Here is an 18,924-nt window from a genome sequence, read left to right on the forward strand (position 1 = left end):
AAACAAGTTGACAACTTTGTGTTATATTTGACGTTACCATTGATGTTCATAGCATACCTGAGTAAAAAATGTAGCTATTTATTCAGGGCAGTTTGAGCACTGCTATGTGAATGTTTGATATCGACCTTCATTTTCTGCAGAAGTATTTCAAAACTCCAATAACCAAAAATAGAATGCGTTTGCTGTTAACAGATGAACGCAATATTTCCTAAGTTCAGTATTAGCTCTCTGTTGGCCCAAACACACACTATTTAAGAGCTTGTTTTCTGTAGCTCACCAACACAGTGATCTAATCAGTGGTTGATGAATACTTATAGAAACTAATGACAGTACTTATAGAAACTAATCGTGTGTCAGGGTTACCACATCACCTTCCTAAATAGAGACTACTTTACCGTAGACACTCACCAACTTCCTAAATAGAGACTACTTTACCGTACACACACACACACTTCTTAAAGAGACTAATTTAAAGTGTACACAAGTTTTTTGTTGTAGTTTTTTTTACAATGTACAAACACTTTTCCTAGAACTGAAAAGCTGGTATAGGGGTAGGTACAAGACCACCTGTTGCTGAAGAACATTCACAACCCAACAACGGCACTTTCTGGGTAAAACCCAGTGGGCGGTTTTCTACGAATAATGCCCTTTAGTCTTTTTTTGCGGGCCATAAAACACCAGCCAAATGGGGATGCTGTAAAAACTAAACTGAACAAAAGTCTAAACACTCAAGACCTCAAAACAGAGATCGTCCTTTCGTGCCTTCTCTATACTGCCTTGGTCGGTTTGGTTTCAATTCACACCCTGGTGTAAAATCTATCTCATGGAAAATGTCCCTTTCAAACCAAACATGCGGCACACTGAGGCATGTAAAACTAGCAGTAAAACCAAACTGTCAAATAGGCCTGAGGGAGTGTAAGGGTGGTAGAACTCACAGGGATATAGAATGTATTCATCTTGGGGTCTTCATTGGCAGTGAAGAGCATACCTGTGAAGTTAGGAGGAGAGAAAACGGAGAAGATGTGAATGAGTGAGATGAGCTAACGAAACAACCAGATTTTTTCCCCATATTAAAATTAGCAAGGTAATAAACTAAGGTTATGTGGAACTGTACAAAAAGGCTCATTGTCTGCTGGTTTTGTTTGACTCTAGTTACAAGCCTAACTGCATGAACATGCAGAAAGTATAGCCCATATAAGCATAGGGTGACTATAGTAGGTATGCAGGCAGTAGACTACACAGAGTCAAATAGGAAACAGCAAAATAACCAAAAAACCTTGCTGGATTTTTAAATGTTAAGATGTGTGTAACCATTATGTAACCATTACTGACAAATGCCTGGCTTGCTCCCATCTTCATCTTCATTTGATGACAAATCATCCATATAAATGGTTCTGGGGATTTGCTAATTACGTGAAATTACAGCGATTACATCCTGAATGAGCGTCTTAAACAGTTTAACTCAAGTGCTCATTAAAGATTGCTGTAATTAGGCATAATTGCTGGTAGAGAAGCTGTCAGTGGATAGAGTGGCAATCTTATTTCAAAAGCAAAGTCGAAGCCATCTCATACAGAAGCATATCCCTGGTGCAGAAGTGGTTAGGTCTTGTTGATGAGGTCACTTGGTACCATCTAGTGGTAGTTGAGCATACTGGTAAATTACTACCAAGCACATAAGAGTGCCTGTAGGCCAACATCTCCAAGTTAAACTTGGTACAGACGCAATGTTTAGTGTATCTGGCTCATTGCTCATAGAATGGAACAGTCTTTCTGAGGTGATTCTCACCAGAACCAGGATAGATGCACACGTCGTTGATGTTCGTCTGGGGCTCAATGGAGGAGAACACTTTCCCCTGGGGTGAAACAGACCAAAGGTACGGTTAGAATATATGTTCTAGCACTGTGATAGTTAGTTAGTGGTCTCACTTTCATCAATAATGACACTATGACATTTTTACCATAAAAAATGCAAAGGCGTTTCCAAAAAATGCGAACACTTAGTTTGGAATAGTGGAGTTGACAATGTTCTAAATCTGCATAAATCATCTTCGCTGTTTTTGGAACATCCTAAATAAACATTTTCAAATGTCACTTCTGTCAAATTGGGGCACAATAGCTAGGTTTCCATCCAATTGCTGACAGATTTTCATGCAAATATTCGTATAATAAAACAAAAAAGATAATTGTTTTTCCACAACACAAAAACATAAAACGGCCACTATACAAACACATTACCCAAGGTGATCAACATATTGTCTCCAAATTTCAAACACTTCAGTTTTTTATTTAATATTATAATATACAAAATCCAACAGTATGTAGCTAGATAGTTCAGTCCTACAGTTTGTTATTGAGGGTGAATATGAGTCTTTCCAATTGACGGCTATATATTTCTCTCCAGCAATTAGATCTAGATTAAAAAAAACTTTATTTGATATTGATCACCAATATTTACATTTCCAACAGACAATCTTGGAGATGAAAAAAAATAAAAATGTATGCACTCACTAACTGTAAGTCGCTCTGGATAAGAGCGTCTGCTAAATGACTAAAATGTAATGATGGATATAAATTCCTAGACACAATGAAATGATAGTACATAAATTGACACCATTTTGGGATAATGTATCACAGGACAACAGCATATTCAATATGTTTTTTTGCATCTCAACAGAGATGTGACATTTCTGGGTGCATTACATGCATTCTGGCAGGAGTGTAGTAAGTCCTATGAATTATGTTAAATTGCATTAGTTAATGTCTTGTTGTAGGAGCATGTATGAACGTTTTCACATATCTGTGACCGATGGTTCTCCTCAACTTCTTCCTTTGGACAGAAGGAACCTTATAGGTTCTGAACCATCAGGTAGAGTTTTAACCATCCTGGGTATTACTTGGCAATTAACTTATTTAGCGTATCAGCTTCTTTCAGTATTTTTGTCTATGCTAAATGCCTTAGGTTCATCCAGATTCTGTTGAAGATTTCTGAGTTGTAAAAATGGAACGAAATCAGCCTTGGATAATCCAAATCTTTCTTGTAATTGACTGAACGACAGTAGAGATCCATCATACACTGAACAAAAATATAAACGCAACATGTAAAGCGTTGGTCCCATGTTTCAAGAGCTGAAATAAAAGATCCCAGAATGTTCAATACTCACAAAAAGCTTATTTCCCTCAAATGTTGTGCACAAATGTGTATTTAATCCCTGTTAGTGAGCATTTCTCCATTGCCAAGATAATCCATCCACCTGACAGGTGTGGCATATCAAGAAGCTGATTAAACAGCATGATAATTACACAGGTGCATCTTGTGCTGTGGACAATAAAAGGACACTCTAAAATGTGCAGTTTTGTCACACAACTAAATGCCACAGATGTCTCAAGTTGAGGGATTGTGCAATTGGCATGCTGTCTGCAGGAATGTCCAACAGAGCTGTTGCCAGAGAATGTAATGTTAATTTCTCTACCATAAGCCGCCTTCAACGTTGTTTTAGAGAATTTGGCAGTACATCCAACCGGCCTCACAACCGCAGACCATGTGTATTGGGTCGTGTGGGCGTGCGGTTTGCTGATGTCAACGTTGTGAACAAAGCGCCCCATGGTGGTGTGGGGTTATGGTATAGGAAGGTATAAGCTACAGACAATGAACACAATTGCATTTTATCAATTGCAATTTGAATGCACAGAGACACCGTGACGAGATCCTGAGGCCCATTGTCGTGCCATTCATCCGCCGCCATCACCTCATGTTTCAGCATGATAATGCACGGCCCCATGACGCAAGGGTCTGTACACAATTCCTAGAAGCTGAAAATGTCCCAGTTCTGGCCTGCATACTCAACAGACATGTCACCCATTGAGCATGTTTGGGATGCTCTGGATCGACGTGTACGACAGCGTGTTCCAGTTCCCACTAATATCCAGCAACTCCGCACACCCATTGAAGAGGTGTGGGACAACATTCCACAGACCACAATCAACAGCCTGATCAACTCTATACGAAGGAGATGTGTTTCGCGCTGCATGAGGCAAATGGTGGTCACACCAGATACTGACTGGTTTTCTGATCCACGCCTACTTGTTTTTAAGGTATCTGTGACCAACAGATGCATATCTATATTCCCAGTCATGTGAAATTCATAGATTAGTGCCTAATGAATTTATTTCAATTGATTAATTTCCTTATATGAACTCTAACTCAGTAAAATCGTAAAAATTGTTTTGCGTTTACAGTTTTGTTCAGTATATATTTTTGTTCAGTATAGTACACGTTCAAAATTCATGGATGCCACTTTGGAACCAGGACTTGAAGGTGTTGTCATTAAACACTGGGTTATTCCAAATAGGGGTGCCTGTCGATATTGGTCATTTCCACCTCATGAATGTATGTACATTTTCCCAAATACGAATGGAATTGAGAATCATTGGATTGCCTATTTTTTTTCTACAATGCCTTGGAACCGAAGTAGTGAAAATATTTTAGATCATAAGGTATTACATTTATGCCTTCAATACTTCTCTATGCACAAGGATAGTCTGCTGTACATTGTTAAAGTGAACACAGTTGTGCAGCCCAGTAATACATCTTCATATGAGGTAGTCCAATACCTCCAGCTTTATAGGGTAAGTGTAAAACAGTTAATTTGACTCTTCAGGTCTTTCCATTCCAAATAAAGTTGGAAAGCAGGCCATTTATTTTACTTTAAAAGTTGGATGGAACTGAAACTGGCAGGGCCTGGAATAAATCAACATTTGTAATATATTCATTTTGATTATGTTGACCATACCCAACATAGAAATAGGGAGGGATCTCCATCTCTGAACATGGGATTCAATCTTATCTATTAAAGGAAAATAATATATTTTATATGCCTCCTCCAGATTGCATGGTATCAGTACACCCAGGTATTCCATATTTGTCTTTGTCCGTTTCCACTTAAAATGTACTTTCTAAGCTTGAGAAGTCACAATTAGAAATGGGTATTATTTCAGTTTTCTCCCAATTCACGTTGAATCCTGATACAGCACCATGTCTGTCTCCAACAGTAGTAAAATAAATTACAGAAAATGTTCTGGTTCAAATACACTGCCTTCAGAAAGTATTCATAGCCCTTGACTTAATCCACGTTGTTGTGTTAGCACCCAAATTCAAAATGGATTAAATACCCATCTCACCCATCTACACACAATACATATGTATTCACACCCCTGAGTCAATACATGTTAGAATCACCTTTGGCAGTGATTACAGCTGTGAGTCTTTCTGGATTGAACAATATTTGCACATTATTCTTTAAAAAAATTCTTCAAGCTCTGTCAAGTTGGTTGTTGATCATTGCTAGACAGCCATTTTCAGGTCTTGCCATAGATTTTCAAGCCGATTTAAGTCAAAACTGTAAATAGGCCACTCAGGAACATTCAATGTCGACTTGGTAAGCAACTCCAGTGTATATTTGGTCTTGTGTTTTAGGTTATTGTCCTGCTGAAATGGGAATTTGTCTCCCAGTGTCTGTTGGAAAGCAGACTGAACCAGGTTTTCCTCTAGGATTTGGCCAGAGCTTAGCTCTATTCCTGTTTATTTTTATCCTAAAAAACTGCCTAGTCCTTGCCGACGACAAGCATACCCATAACATGATGCAGCCAACACCATGCTTGAAAATATGAAGTGGTACTCAGTGATGTATTGTGTTGGATTTGCGCCAAACAACGCTTTCAGGGCATTTAGTGCCTTATTGCAAACAGGATGCATGTTTTGGAATATTTTTATTCTGTACATGCTTCCTTCTTTTCACTCTGTCATTTAGGTTAGTATTGTGGAGTAATTACAATGTTGTTGATCCATCCTCAGTTCTCTTATCACAGCCATTAAACTACATTAAAGTCACAATTGGCCTCATGGTGAAATCCCTGAGCGGTTTCCTTCCTCTCCAGCAACTGAGTTAGGAAGGACGCCTGTATCCTTGTAGTGACTGGGTGTATTGATATACCATCAAAAGTGTAATTAACAACTTCACCATGCTCAAAGGGATATTCAATATTTTTTTTGTTTTGTTTTTTAACCCATCTACCAAAAGGTGCCCTTCTTTAAGAGGCATTGGAAAACCTCCCTGGTCTTTGTGGTTGAATCTGTGTTAGAAATTCACTGCTTGACTGAGGGTCCTTACAGATAATTGTATGTGTCGGGTACAGAGGTAGTCATTCAAAAATCATGTTAAACACTATTATTGCACACAGAGTGAGTCCATGCAACTTATTATGAGACTTGTTGAGCAGGAATGTCTAAAAACATAATTCCACTTTGACATTATGGGGTATTGTGTGTAGGCCAGTGGCACAAAATCTAAATTTAATCAATTTTTAATTCAGGCTGTAACAACAAAATGTGGGAAAAAAATCAAGGGTTGTAAATACTTTCTGAAGGCACTGTAAATCCACTTCAATCAGCGTAGATGAAGGGGTGGAGACAGGTTAAAGAAGGATTTTTAAGCCTTACGACAATAGAGACATGGATTGTGTATGTGTGCCATTCAGAGGGTGAATGGGCAAGACAAAAATATGTAAGTGCCTTTGAATTGGGTATGGTAGTAGGTACCAGGCACACCACTTTGTGTCAAGAACTGCAACGCTGCTGGGATTTTCACGCTCAACAGTTTCCCGTGTGTTTCAAGAATGGTCCACCACCCAAAGGACATCCAGCCAACTTGACACAACTGTGGGAAGCACTTGAGTCAACATGGGCAAGCATCCCTGTGAAACGCTTTCAATACCTTGTAGAATCCATCCCCCGACGAATTGAGGCTGTTCTGACAGCAAAAGCAGGGGGTGCAACTAGGGCTGAGGGGGTCACGAACTTTCGTCAGCCGGTGATTGTCAAGCAAATAACTGTCGGTCTCACGGTAATTGACCGTTAATTACCATAAACACATTTAGCATCTCCTGGCTTCCACGCATAGCCTACAAGCCACTGACGCTGACCTTTGGAACATCTACATTTTAAAAAGTCTAATAAATCCATGTAATATAGCCTACACCTTCAAAATAAATTCATTATTTATTTTAGAGAGGTCTAAAGAAGCATGATATGAAGAAAATGTTGTCTATTTCAGAAGAACAGAATAGTATACTCTGAGTTGTCCTTATGTTAGGTCCTGATCTGGCTATGCCATATGGCTGTGGGCTACACTAGTTCATTTAGCAGACAAGATTTGCTTAGAATTCCGTGGCATTATTTTATATTATTTTATTGTATGAAGAATACAATTGCACAAAGCTGAATAAAATAGAAAGGATATTTTCGCCAAATGATTTGAGGGAGTGCGCACATGCGGCTATTCTGTGATGAGCAGTTAACAAAGAAATAGGTACTCCTATATGCTTAATTAATGTAACTTTAGTTGTTCTCCAAAAGTTGGGATATATGTTTTGATTTTTAATACATTGTAAGGCTGCATGATGCAACTCATGATGATTTGAAAAAAGTTTCTACAGACTGTGAATTGAAAATAAACATTTTTGCTAAAAGTATTATTATATTATTGATCGATTGACAATGACTTTTCAGATCACCCAGTAATGCTATCTGCAAGGTTAGCTCCAGGTAAATATTGCAATCATTTAGCCATTCCTGGACCTGTGTCCAAAAACAAGCTACAAATGGACAGTACCAAAACAAATGATCTAATGATTCTGTCTCTTCGCAGCAAAATCATTTTAACTACTTTGTGGATATGAAAAACAAACAGATCATAAGATCAGTAAAAAAGATCAAATTCCCAGTTTATGCTTCAAAACAAATTCATAATAGGTTTTAAAATAGGTTCTATTTGACTCAACATTCCATGACATACAGTAAGGCATTGTTGGCAGAATAGATGGACGCATTTCAATGCATGATTAACGTAATTCACCAACCCATTTCTTGGTAGTCCAAAAAATATTGCTATTGGGTTGTAAATCACAGCTGGCCTGGTACATTGTTTGCTGCCTCCACCCATTCGGGATGCACTGTTTCAGTTTCAATGACTCAATACATTGAACAAAAACGGACGACTGTAACTAAGGCTGGGAATGTCTTTACAATTAAACTAGCAAGGGCAATGATCACAAGTCAGTCATAACGGGCCGAATAGGACACACAAGCAAGTATAAATGAGTCCACAGCAAAAAAATGAAAAACATGTTTTAAGTTTAAATGTTACAACAAACCTATAGCTACATTTTTGTTATTTGGAGTTACTAAATTCCTATTGATTAGGGTTGCAGCATATTATGCACATCTGCAAGCATAGCAGCAAAGGCTGGACAAATATTATTTATCTCTTCTTTTGTTCTAATATGTTAAAGTGCTATATACAGCATCCTACGTACATAAGTGGGCATTATAAAGGGCCATATTAAACAATGGCCAGTCTGGGTCGCAGTTGCACATATTTTTTGTAAAAACAAATAGGCTATGTCTGGCCCGCGAATTCTTTGTGATTTTTCAATATTGCCCATGCGCCAATTGAGTTTGACACCCCTGGGCTAGCGTATCTATTTATGTAGCTAGCTATTTATTTAGCAAGCTAAAAACACGGAGCCTAACGTTAGCTAGCTGCTGGGAGGATGTCATGTCATTGGAGGAGTGGGTGAGTGACCAACTTTTTTTCCCCTTATATCGTTTTTTTGGTGGCTACAGCTAGAGATACAGGTGTCATTTGGTTAGCTAGCAAGAAATGTGAATCGCTTTGCTATGCTTAACTTGAACGACTGTTATCCACAGTTAGTATATCTCTTAGATGTCAATCAAATGTATTTGGCTTCGATCAAATGGGCGGGCAGGCAGGCAAGTTCCCATTCAGTGGGAACTTGCATTGGCAGGCAAGCTGCAGAAGGATGAGCAGGCTACTATTCCCCATCGTTTCAGTGCAATTTTGACAGCCAACTAGCTTAAAGAGTTTGAGAGGGTTTATCTAATGTTCCCTCATTAGATTTTTGGTTCTCTCGCTCTGGCTAGCAGTAGTTGTTGATCTTGTTGTTGTTGATGTGCATAGGCAACTGAGGGAGAGATAGCCTACCTTTTCATGGTTGTTAGATCAATAGGACTGAAGTTCCCAAATGTAAGAGGACTCCAGTGGTATTTACATAAGAAATCCATTCAGGTGTATTTTGTGGCTTTTGGCGAATGCATTCAAATGATCTAAAGTTGCGCTGTTGCTACTGCCTGTAAACACACAGTCCAGTTCAAAGTGAATGATGGCAGGCCCGTGTGGCAAATGGCTTATTTGTATATAGGCCTTCTGTAGCTTGGATTGGCTATGGCTATAGAATTTTCACAAATGCCTTACTATACAGCATTCCCAAACATTGTCAGAAAATGTCAAAAAAAGGTGTCATGTTCTTCCTGGGTGTGTATATGAACAGATTTTTATAAGATTTCATGTTGCTAAAACAATGTCAGTTCCATTTTAATTTTATAGACACAAAAAGATCACACCTTGTCTAGCATGTTTAGTTTTGACGACATTTGGAAAGTTTACCATCAGGCCTGTCATGACATTTTTTATCCGACATGTACTTTACACGTATAACAAAAGTTGGACGGAAACCTGGTTAATGTCTGGTTTTCAAAAAACATTAATCAAATATATTTTCAACATTCATTAAATGTTTACCGTGTCTTTGTTCCAGATCTTGATGATCTTGGAGTCTGCAGTCAGAACAAGGTCTAGGTGGTCCTGGAAGTTGACAGACTTGATAGGCAGGCCGTAGTAATGGTCTTTTACCAGCAGGGGGTGGCTGGAGCGCAGGTCATAGAGTAGCACCTACAGTACCAGGCAGACAGATCTCAATGGGGAAACTTGTGGGGAGGGGGACATTTAGGCAGTTTTCTGCAGTATCCCAGCTATTAGGACACAAAAGACACCTTCGTTGTAAAAGTTCATACCTGCCCAGTGCTCGTTCCCACAGCCATGGTGAGAGAGCCGTTAAACTTGAGGGCGGTGACTGATGGCAAGCCCTCCACTCTAAAGACAAACACATCCAGATCATGGATTTGAACAATGGCGTTTTTCTACATACATGTAACTGTTCATGTTCTAGTGTTGTACTTACTCTGTTCCCTCTGTGACGCTGCTCAGTGCACAGTCTAGCATCCCCACCCGACTTCGTACACGAGGGTCCCAGCACTCCACTTTCCCCTAGCCACCAACAACACAGGAAACATGGTTACACACACACACAGGACTCAATCCATTCACTCTTTACATGCACATAGGCTCCACCCACCTCTGCTGTTCCTGAGGCGAACAGTTGATGGACAGGGTTGATGTCACACACATTGTGCTCCCTGTCAGTCAGAGAAATGACAAGTATTTTAATGACTGTGTTTACTGTATTGTAATGTAATGTACAGGGCGATTCTGTGTCAGCATGGGCCAAAAATATTTTTGGTATCTCGGATTGTTCTGGCAACTCTCACATATAAACTTATTTGGAAGAAATGATTTTTTTAAGATCATGATGAAAGTTGCCAATTTAGGCCCGTTTTAGACCTATAGATGCCCCCTGTAAGACCCAATGATCTGTGAAACGTACATGATACAGACAACACCTTATTGTCATTATACTCATAATAGTGTCCTCTAAAATATGGAGTATCCCTACATTCTGAAATACAATTTTACACATGAATTATTAACTATTAAAAGGTACTAAACATAGAATTTCTCCCCTATGTGGATTTTTTTAAAGTTTTTTTTTTAAACCTTTATTTAACCAGGTAAGCCAGTTGAGAACAAGTTCTCATTTACAACTGCGACCTGGCCAAGATAAAGCAAAGCAGTGCGATAAAAACAACAACACAGAGTTACATATGGAATAAACAAAAACGTACAGTCAATAACACAATAGAAAATAGAAAATCTATATACAGTGTGTGCAAATGTAGTAAGTTCTGGAGGTAAGGCAATAAATAGGCCATAGTGCAAAATAATTACAACTTAGTATTAACACTGGAGTGATATATGTGCAGAAGATGATGTGCAAATAGAGATACCGGGATGCAAATGAGCAAAATAAATAACAATGTAAATAACAATATGGGGATGAGGTAGTTGGGTGGGCTAATTACAGATGGGCTGTGTACAGGTACAGTGATCGGTAAGCTGCTCTGACAACTGATGCTTAAAGTTAATGAGGGAGATAAGCGTCTCCAGCTTCAGAGATTTTTGTAGTTCGTTCCAGTCATTTGCAGCAGAGAACTGGAAGGAATGGCGGCCAAAGGAGGTGTTGGCTTTGGGGATGACCAGTGAGATATACCTGCTGGAGCGCATACTACGGGTGGGTGTTGCTATGGTGACCAATGAGCTAAGATAAGGCGGGGATTTGCTTAGCAGTGATTTATAGATGACCTGGAGCCAGTGGGTTTGGCGACGAATATGTAGTAAGGGGCCAGCCAACGAGAGCGTACAGGTCACAATGGTGGGTAGTATATGGGGCTTTGATGACAAAACGGATGGCACTGTGATAGACTACATCCAATTTGCTGAGTTGAGTGTTGGAAGCTATTTTGTAAATGACATCGCCGAAATCAAGGATCGGTAGGATAGTCAGTTTTACGAGGGCATGTTTAGCAGCATGAGTGAAGGAGGCTTTGTTGCGAAACAGGAAGCCGATTCTAGATTTAACTTTGGATTGGAGATGCTTAATGTGAGTCTGGAAGGAGAGTTTACGGTCTAACCAGACACCTAGGTATTTGTAGTTGTCCACGTATTCTAAGTCAGACCTGCCGAGAGTAGTGATTCTAGTCGGGCGGGCGGGTGCAAGCAGTGTTCGATTGAAGAGCATGCATTTAGTTTTACTAGTGTTTAAGAGCAGTTGGAGGCCACAGAAGGAGTGTTGTATGGCATTGAAGCTCATTTGGAGGTTTGATAACACAGTGTCCAATGAAGGGCCAGATGTATACAAAATGGTGTCGTCTGCGTAGAGGTGGATCTGAGAGTCACCGGCAGCAAGAGCGACTTCATTGATATACACAGAGAATAGAGTTGGCCCGAGAATTGAACCCTGTGGCACCCCCCATAGAGACTGCCAGAGGTCCAGACAACAGGCCCTCCGATTTGACACATTGAACTCTATCTGAAAAGTAGTTGGTGAACTAGGCGAGGCAGTCAGTTGAGAAACCAAGGCTATTTAGTCTGCCAATAAGAATGCGGTGATTGACAGAGTCAAAAGCCTTGGCCAGGTCGATGAAGACGGCTGCACAGTACTGTCTATTATCAATCGCGGTTATAATATTGTTTAGGACCTTGAGCGTGGCTGAGGTGCACCCATGACCAGCTTGGAAACCAGATTGCATAGCGGAGAAGGTACAGTGGGATTCAAAGTGGTCGGTGATCTGTTTGTTAACTTGGCCTTCAAATACTTTCGAAAGGCAGGGTAGGATGGATATAGGTCTGTAACAGTTTGGATCTAGAGTGTCACCCCCTTTGAAGAGGGGGATGACCGCGGCAGCTTTCCAATCTCTGGGGATCTTAGACGATACGAAAGAGGAGGTTGAACAGGCAAGTAATAGGAGTTGCGACAATGTCGCCGGCTAATTTTAGAAAGAAAGGGTCCAGATTGTCTAGCCCAGCTGATTTGTAGGGGTCCAGATTTTGCAGCTCTTTCAGGACATCAGCTATCTGAATTTGGGTGAAGGAGAAGCGGGGGGGGCATGGGCAAGTTGCAGTGGAGGGTGCAGAGCTGGTGGCCGGGGTAGGGTAGCCAGGTGGAAAGCATGGCCAGCCATAGCAAAATGCTTATTGAAATTCTCGATTATCGTAGATTTATCGGTGGTGACAGTGTTTCCTAGCCTCAGTGCAGTGGGTAGCTGGGAGGAGGTGCTTTTATTCTCCATGGACTTTACAGTGTCCCAAAACTTTTTGGAATTAGTGCTACAGGATGCACATTTCTGTTTGAAAAAGCTAGCCTTTGGTTTCCTAACTGATTGTGTATATTGTTTCCTGACTTCCCTGAAAAGTTGCATATCGCGGGGGCTGTTCGATGCTAATGCAGTACGCCACAGGATGTTTTTGTGCTGGTCAAGGGCAGTCAAGTCTGGGGTGAACCAGGGGCTATATCTGTTCTTAGTTCTGAATTTTTTGAATGGGGCATGCTTATTTAAGATGGAGAGGAAAGCACTTTTGAAGAACATCCAGGCATCCTCTACTGACGGAATGAGGTCAATATCCATCCAGGATACCCGGGGCAGGTCAATTAGAAAGGCATGCTCGCTGAAGTTTTAGGGAGCGTTTGTCAGTGATGAGGGGTGAGCGTTTGACAGTGATGAGGGGTGGTTGTTTGACCGCGGACCCGTTACGGACGCAGGCAATGAGGCAGTGATCGCTGAGATCCTGGTTGAAGACAGCAAAGGTGTATTTAGAGGGTAAATTAGTCAGGATGATATCTATGAGGGTGCCCATGTTTACGGATTTAGGTTTGTACCTGGTAGGTTCCTTGATAATTTGTGTGAGATTGAGGGCATCTAGTTTAGATTGTAGGACGGCCGGGGTGTTAAGCATATCCCAGTTTAGGTCACCAAGCAGTACGAACTCTGAGGATAGATGGGGGGCAAGCAATTCACATATGGTGTCCAGGGCACAACTGGGGGCTGAGGGGGGTCTGTACCAAGCGGCAACAGTGAGAGACTTATTTCTGGAGAGGTGGATTTAAAGTAGAAGCTCAAACTGTTTGGGCCCAGACCTGGATAGTATGATAGCCTGCAGAGCTCTATCTCTACAGTAGATTGCAACTCCGCCCCCTTTGGCAGTTCTATCTAGACGGAAAATGTTGTAGTTCGGGATGGACATTTCAGAATTTTTGGTGGCCTTCCTAAGCCAGGATTCAGACACTGCTAGAATATCAGGGTTGGCAGTGTGCTAACGCAGTGAATAACTCAAACTTGGGGAGGAGGCTTCTGATGTTAACATGCAAGAAACCAAGGCTTTTACGGTTACAGAAGTCTAGGTGAATTGCAAGAACACTGGCTGCATTCAAAACAAATATCCCCCTTCCCTGCACCCATTTCACTGTAACACAGTGGAGACTCGCGCTTCAGTTTTTACTTTCGGTTTCATCCACCAGTTTTAAACAGCTGTAAAAAAATATATAATTTGTTATTGAAAATATATTTCACAGTGATTTAGATGGTACAATGATTCCCTACACTATTCAGTTCTTTATTTCTCACAAACTGAAATTGAGCGAACTGTGTAGATCTTTAGCAACCAGGAAATGACAACGATTTCTACATTTATCTAGTGAAACACACACCCACAAAGTCAAAACAGCTTTCCCATTTTGACAACAGAAGCCGGCCTGGCAGGAGAAATCAATAGGCGAATATCACAGCCAATCATAACACTGTGTAAGTAATACAGTGAAACACTATCATTCCACTATTACTGCAGATATATTATGGACATTTTCTGAAATTACAATGCAAAAATTCTAAATAAATACTATGTGTAGCACCTTTAATATCTCAAAAGTACCCCTTTTGATTTTGTTTATTTTTAAAGACATATTGTTTTAAACAATATACACTCATTCAAGTACTGTACATCACATTTCCAGAGTGGGCTCTCTGCTGCTTTTGAAGAAATTATAAATGTTATTGATAGAAATTGACATTACAGGTGTCTGTTAAATGACTTAAATGTAAAATGTAATTAACCAATCTATAAAATTGATAATTTCTTCAAAAGTAGCAGAGAGCCCACTCAGGAAATGTGATGTGTTTGAAGAGTATATTGTTCCAAACAATATGTCTAAAAATAAGCCAAATCAAAAACGTACTTTTTCATATTGTTTTATGTTGAATAGATTATTGTGAAAACGTGTATTTCAGAATATAAACATACTCCATAAACATACTCCACACTATAAGGAGTATAATGACACCAAGATGTTGTATGTATCATGTACGGTTCATGGATCATAGGGTATTATAGGAGGCATCTATAGGTTTAAAAAGGGCCTAAAATTGCCACTTTCATAATGATTTTCAAAAACTAAATAACATGTTAAACATCCTTCCTCCCAATGAAGTTATGTGGGAATTGCCAGAACAATCAGTGATACCAAAAATATTTCTGGGCCATGCTGGCGTGGAATTGGCCACAGCTGCCTTCATAAATAAAGTATTTTTGATGTATACATACACAGCATCTGTCTGAAGGGAGTTGAGGAACCTGCCTTGTTCCAGATTGAGTCTGAATATCTCTGAGCTGAAAGAGGAAAAAGGTTTCAGTCTTACTGTGTGAAGTCAACAGTAACACAACTTCAACTTGTCAAGTTAAAGCCAAGTCTAATGATACATATGAAATCAAGACAGTGAATGATCCACCTCCTTTGGCTTTTAACCCTTACCTTGCCCCAACAAAGTAGAGGTCGCAGGAGGGGTAGTGGTAGGCAAAGTCCCTACCAAACTTGGGAATGCGTGTCTTGTAGTAGTGTCCATGCTGCGAGTGGAACTCCACGTACCGGTTACAGTGCAGAAACACCAGCTACACAAACACAACCATATCAGGTCAATCAAGTTTAGATAACACCCACTGCAGGAAACAACCAAGGTAGGTAAGTCTGTCTTACCTTTGAGTAGTCATCGGACAGAATGTCAAAGGCCACAACTGTGAGGGGAAAAACATACTTTCAGAACTAGCTACAAGAAAAAATTATATCTACTGGTAAAGAATGTTGTACAATGCAAAGGGTTTATTTATTGGTGACCATCACATTATGGCAATTGTGTATGTTGGGTGTGTGTTAGTCACAAAACATGGGGAAATGTTTGACAAATTACATCGACTTCAAAATGCAGGTCTATGTGTGTGGCAGTCAAGATGTGTTTAGCTCATGACCAAAGGCACATGCACAAGACGGAAGTACACACACGTGAACCATGCATACCAAGCGAAGTCTTGCAGGTTTTGCTAGACGATAGAAATTTCATCTTCAGTACCAGTGCTCTAAAAAGTTGGGTAAACAATACTTTCCTGTGGATATTTTGTCAAAAAAATATAATTGTATTCAACATTACGGCTTGTAGAGGACCTGAGAGGTACCTTTCCAGAATCAAACACTGTCATATTCCAGACAGTGTATTTAGAAATTCAGTGACTGGTCCCCAGGCAAGGTGTGTGTTTGCTTGAAAATGTGTGTCTGGATGCACCGTAATTAAATATTAAGGACAGAGTAACTGGTTCAGGCCTGTGAGCTTTCATTAGTGGAGTCAGGACTGGCTGACACCCTCACTGAAACAGCTGGATCCTCCTCCTATGGACCAGCCATTCACTTCACAACAAAAGGAGGGAGGGATACTTGCAGGGATTCCCATAGCACATCAGAGTTCCAGCGGACCATAGAAGCAGAATGATCACCCTATGAATATGTAACAATATAACTACTGGGTCTATCACTTACCGTCCGAATCCAGACACCGCTCAAATTTCAAGGACAACTGATACGTGTCATAGCATCGGATCCTGGGTTTGTATGTGCCTGAAAGGATGTTAAAAGAAAGTGACAAACCATACATAACAGCAATTACAGTGTTTTCCACAAGCACATGGAATAGCCAGCTAAAAAGAACAATTATCCAGCCAAGATCCCCCGGGCTGGAGTTAAGAATTATTTGCAGCTCCATTTTGGTGGCCTCTGGTACATTCAGATTCCATCCGAAAATTATTGAATACTTTACTGATATTACCTCCCAGATATGAAAAATGTGTCGTGGTATTGTGTTTACAATTTAAATTACTGAAAATGTATGGATTCAGTGTATTGTTCGTTTTTTGGGATATCGTCTAGGCCTATATGATCAGGACTATTTAAGTAAGAGAACATTAAACCACTTATTTTTTAATACTTTTTTTTAACATTTAACCTGTCTTCTCGAGATTAAAGTATTTTACTGCAAGATATGAATTGCCACAATTGTTTGTTCTTCAAATTATGTATTTTATTAAAACAGAAAAACAAAGTAAATAGCCCAAATGACCTATAATTTTTTTTATTAAAGGCTCAATATAAAAAATGTCTCTAAAATAAACAGAACAGATGCTCAATTATGTTCTGGGTCCATACGTGTTAAGAGAAGAGGGAGAACGACATCAGCAAAATTATTGAAAAAATGTCAGCAAGTGTTTGCAACTCTTTGTGAATTGCATTATGTAATTTAGTTTTAAAAAATACTTGTTTAACAACTGACCCACAGATATCTGCAATACAGGTATGATTGAAGAAGGAAGCAGGTGTTAATCATGGGCTTTGCTACACTTTGATTAAATCAGTAGACTTATATAAATATCTTTGAAAATACCATATAAGTATCATTAGCTTTTAAAACAATGAAATCTGTTTTCTTTTATGATATTTTGGAACAGAGTGAGACTATCGCTCCACTAGCCTACATATTGTTCCTGCAGTGAGGAGGATTCACCATCTTCATGGAATGTTTTCATAATTTATCTCCAGGTAATCGGGAGCCAAGTGAACGTCTCTCTTACCGACGTGATTCGGTAGGCTACTGATGAGTCACTCACATAACGTCACTGTCTGGCAAGTTCTGATGGACTTCATATCGAAAATACAAACGATATCTTTAGTTTACTTGTCCCGATGTGATACCATGTACATATAACTATGTTGTATGATTTATGAATGGCAAGGATATATGAGATTGACTATATTCAGTCAGTTCAACACCATTTATAAACTAGTCAAGCTTGCTGTTCGTCAATCAAATCACAGTAAGCCGATGCACAAGCACTTCGTGGCTGTATATGAAACACGCAAAAGAAAATAAATAAATGTGCCAGAAAACAATAAGCTAAGTGGATTTCGACTCCTCATTACCACATTATATGGGACGTGCAAATTGGCTCATATAGACGATGAAGGAGCATCATGCCAAAGATTTCTCATTGTCCTATCTGTGATCATGCTCTCTCCTGCCGTGTAAAGAAATGTGACTGCAACCACAGCGTACACAACACACACAGGTACCGGAAGGCGGGACAGACAGCAGACTGTCAAACCAGCAGTGTTTCCCTTCATCGCTCACTTTGTGACTGACAGGCACCTATCCTATCAATAGATCGCTAGAAGATGCATATCGTTCATTCTAGCCGGAAAGGGCTCGGCTGACTTTTTTTCTGACCTAGTTAATTTAAGCGGCAAAAGTACCCAGCTGAAAATGAGTGTGTAACCGGCAGCATAGCCGAAAGCCAGCGCTAGTGGAATACACTGCAATTACTTACAATAATTGACTGTTCTACTCTACTGATATGGCAAATTTCATCTGACAGTGGCAGCAAGCCAAATCCTCACCTGCTGCTAGAATAAACTGCCCATCCCTTGACACTTTGATTGAGGTGCACACTGTGGGCATCTCAAAGTCCTGGATGAGCTCGATCCTGCGTTGGATGTCTGAGAAAAACACAGGAAAATGTACAGTCTGACAACTTGGCCAGCACACAAACACCTGTAAGACATTGACATTAGTAAAATGAATACTCACCAACATCTTTATTTTGCAATGCCCTTTTCTTCCGATCTGAGAGCCACTGGGAAAAAAATTGAGACGTGTGTTATCACATACTCTGGTTATTATGACAAGCTACAAAACAAAGGACATGATCGTGGACTTCAGGAAACAGCAGATGGTGCACCCCCCTATCCACATCGACGGGACCTGCAGTGGAGAAGGTGGAAAACTTCAAGTTCCTTGGCGTACCCATCACTGACAAACTGAAATGGACAACCCACACAGACAGTGTGGCGAAGAAGGCGCAACAGAGCCTCTTCAACCTCAGGAGGCTAAAGAAATTTGGCTAGGCATCTACAACCCTCATAAACTTTTACAGATGCACAATTGAGAGCATCCTGTTGGGCTGTATC

At 40.1% G+C, this 18,924-nt stretch overlaps 1 protein-coding gene across 1 annotated transcript in view; it reads right to left on the reverse strand.

Moving 5' to 3' along the window:
- LOC121539435 (nucleolar protein 10) overlaps window positions 1-18,924 on the reverse strand; it is a 41,073-nt gene that overhangs the window by 20,939 nt on the left and 1,210 nt on the right. Inside the window, exons 2-13 of the mRNA XM_041847931.2 lie at window positions 18,545-18,590; window positions 18,355-18,453; window positions 16,447-16,524; window positions 15,616-15,653; window positions 15,394-15,530; window positions 15,186-15,251; window positions 10,270-10,330; window positions 10,096-10,181; window positions 9,929-10,007; window positions 9,657-9,806; window positions 1,787-1,853; window positions 936-988 (exon numbers count right to left, since the gene is read on the reverse strand). Of these exons, the coding sequence (XP_041703865.1) occupies window positions 936-988; window positions 1,787-1,853; window positions 9,657-9,806; window positions 9,929-10,007; window positions 10,096-10,181; window positions 10,270-10,330; window positions 15,186-15,251; window positions 15,394-15,530; window positions 15,616-15,653; window positions 16,447-16,524; window positions 18,355-18,453; window positions 18,545-18,590 (960 nt within the window). The remainder of the gene's footprint in view (window positions 1-935; window positions 989-1,786; window positions 1,854-9,656; window positions 9,807-9,928; window positions 10,008-10,095; window positions 10,182-10,269; window positions 10,331-15,185; window positions 15,252-15,393; window positions 15,531-15,615; window positions 15,654-16,446; window positions 16,525-18,354; window positions 18,454-18,544; window positions 18,591-18,924) is intronic.

The sequence above is a fragment of the Coregonus clupeaformis genome, chromosome 25, assembly GCF_020615455.1.
Source record: "Coregonus clupeaformis isolate EN_2021a chromosome 25, ASM2061545v1, whole genome shotgun sequence".
In the NCBI taxonomy this organism is placed as follows: Eukaryota; Metazoa; Chordata; class Actinopteri; order Salmoniformes; family Salmonidae; genus Coregonus; species Coregonus clupeaformis.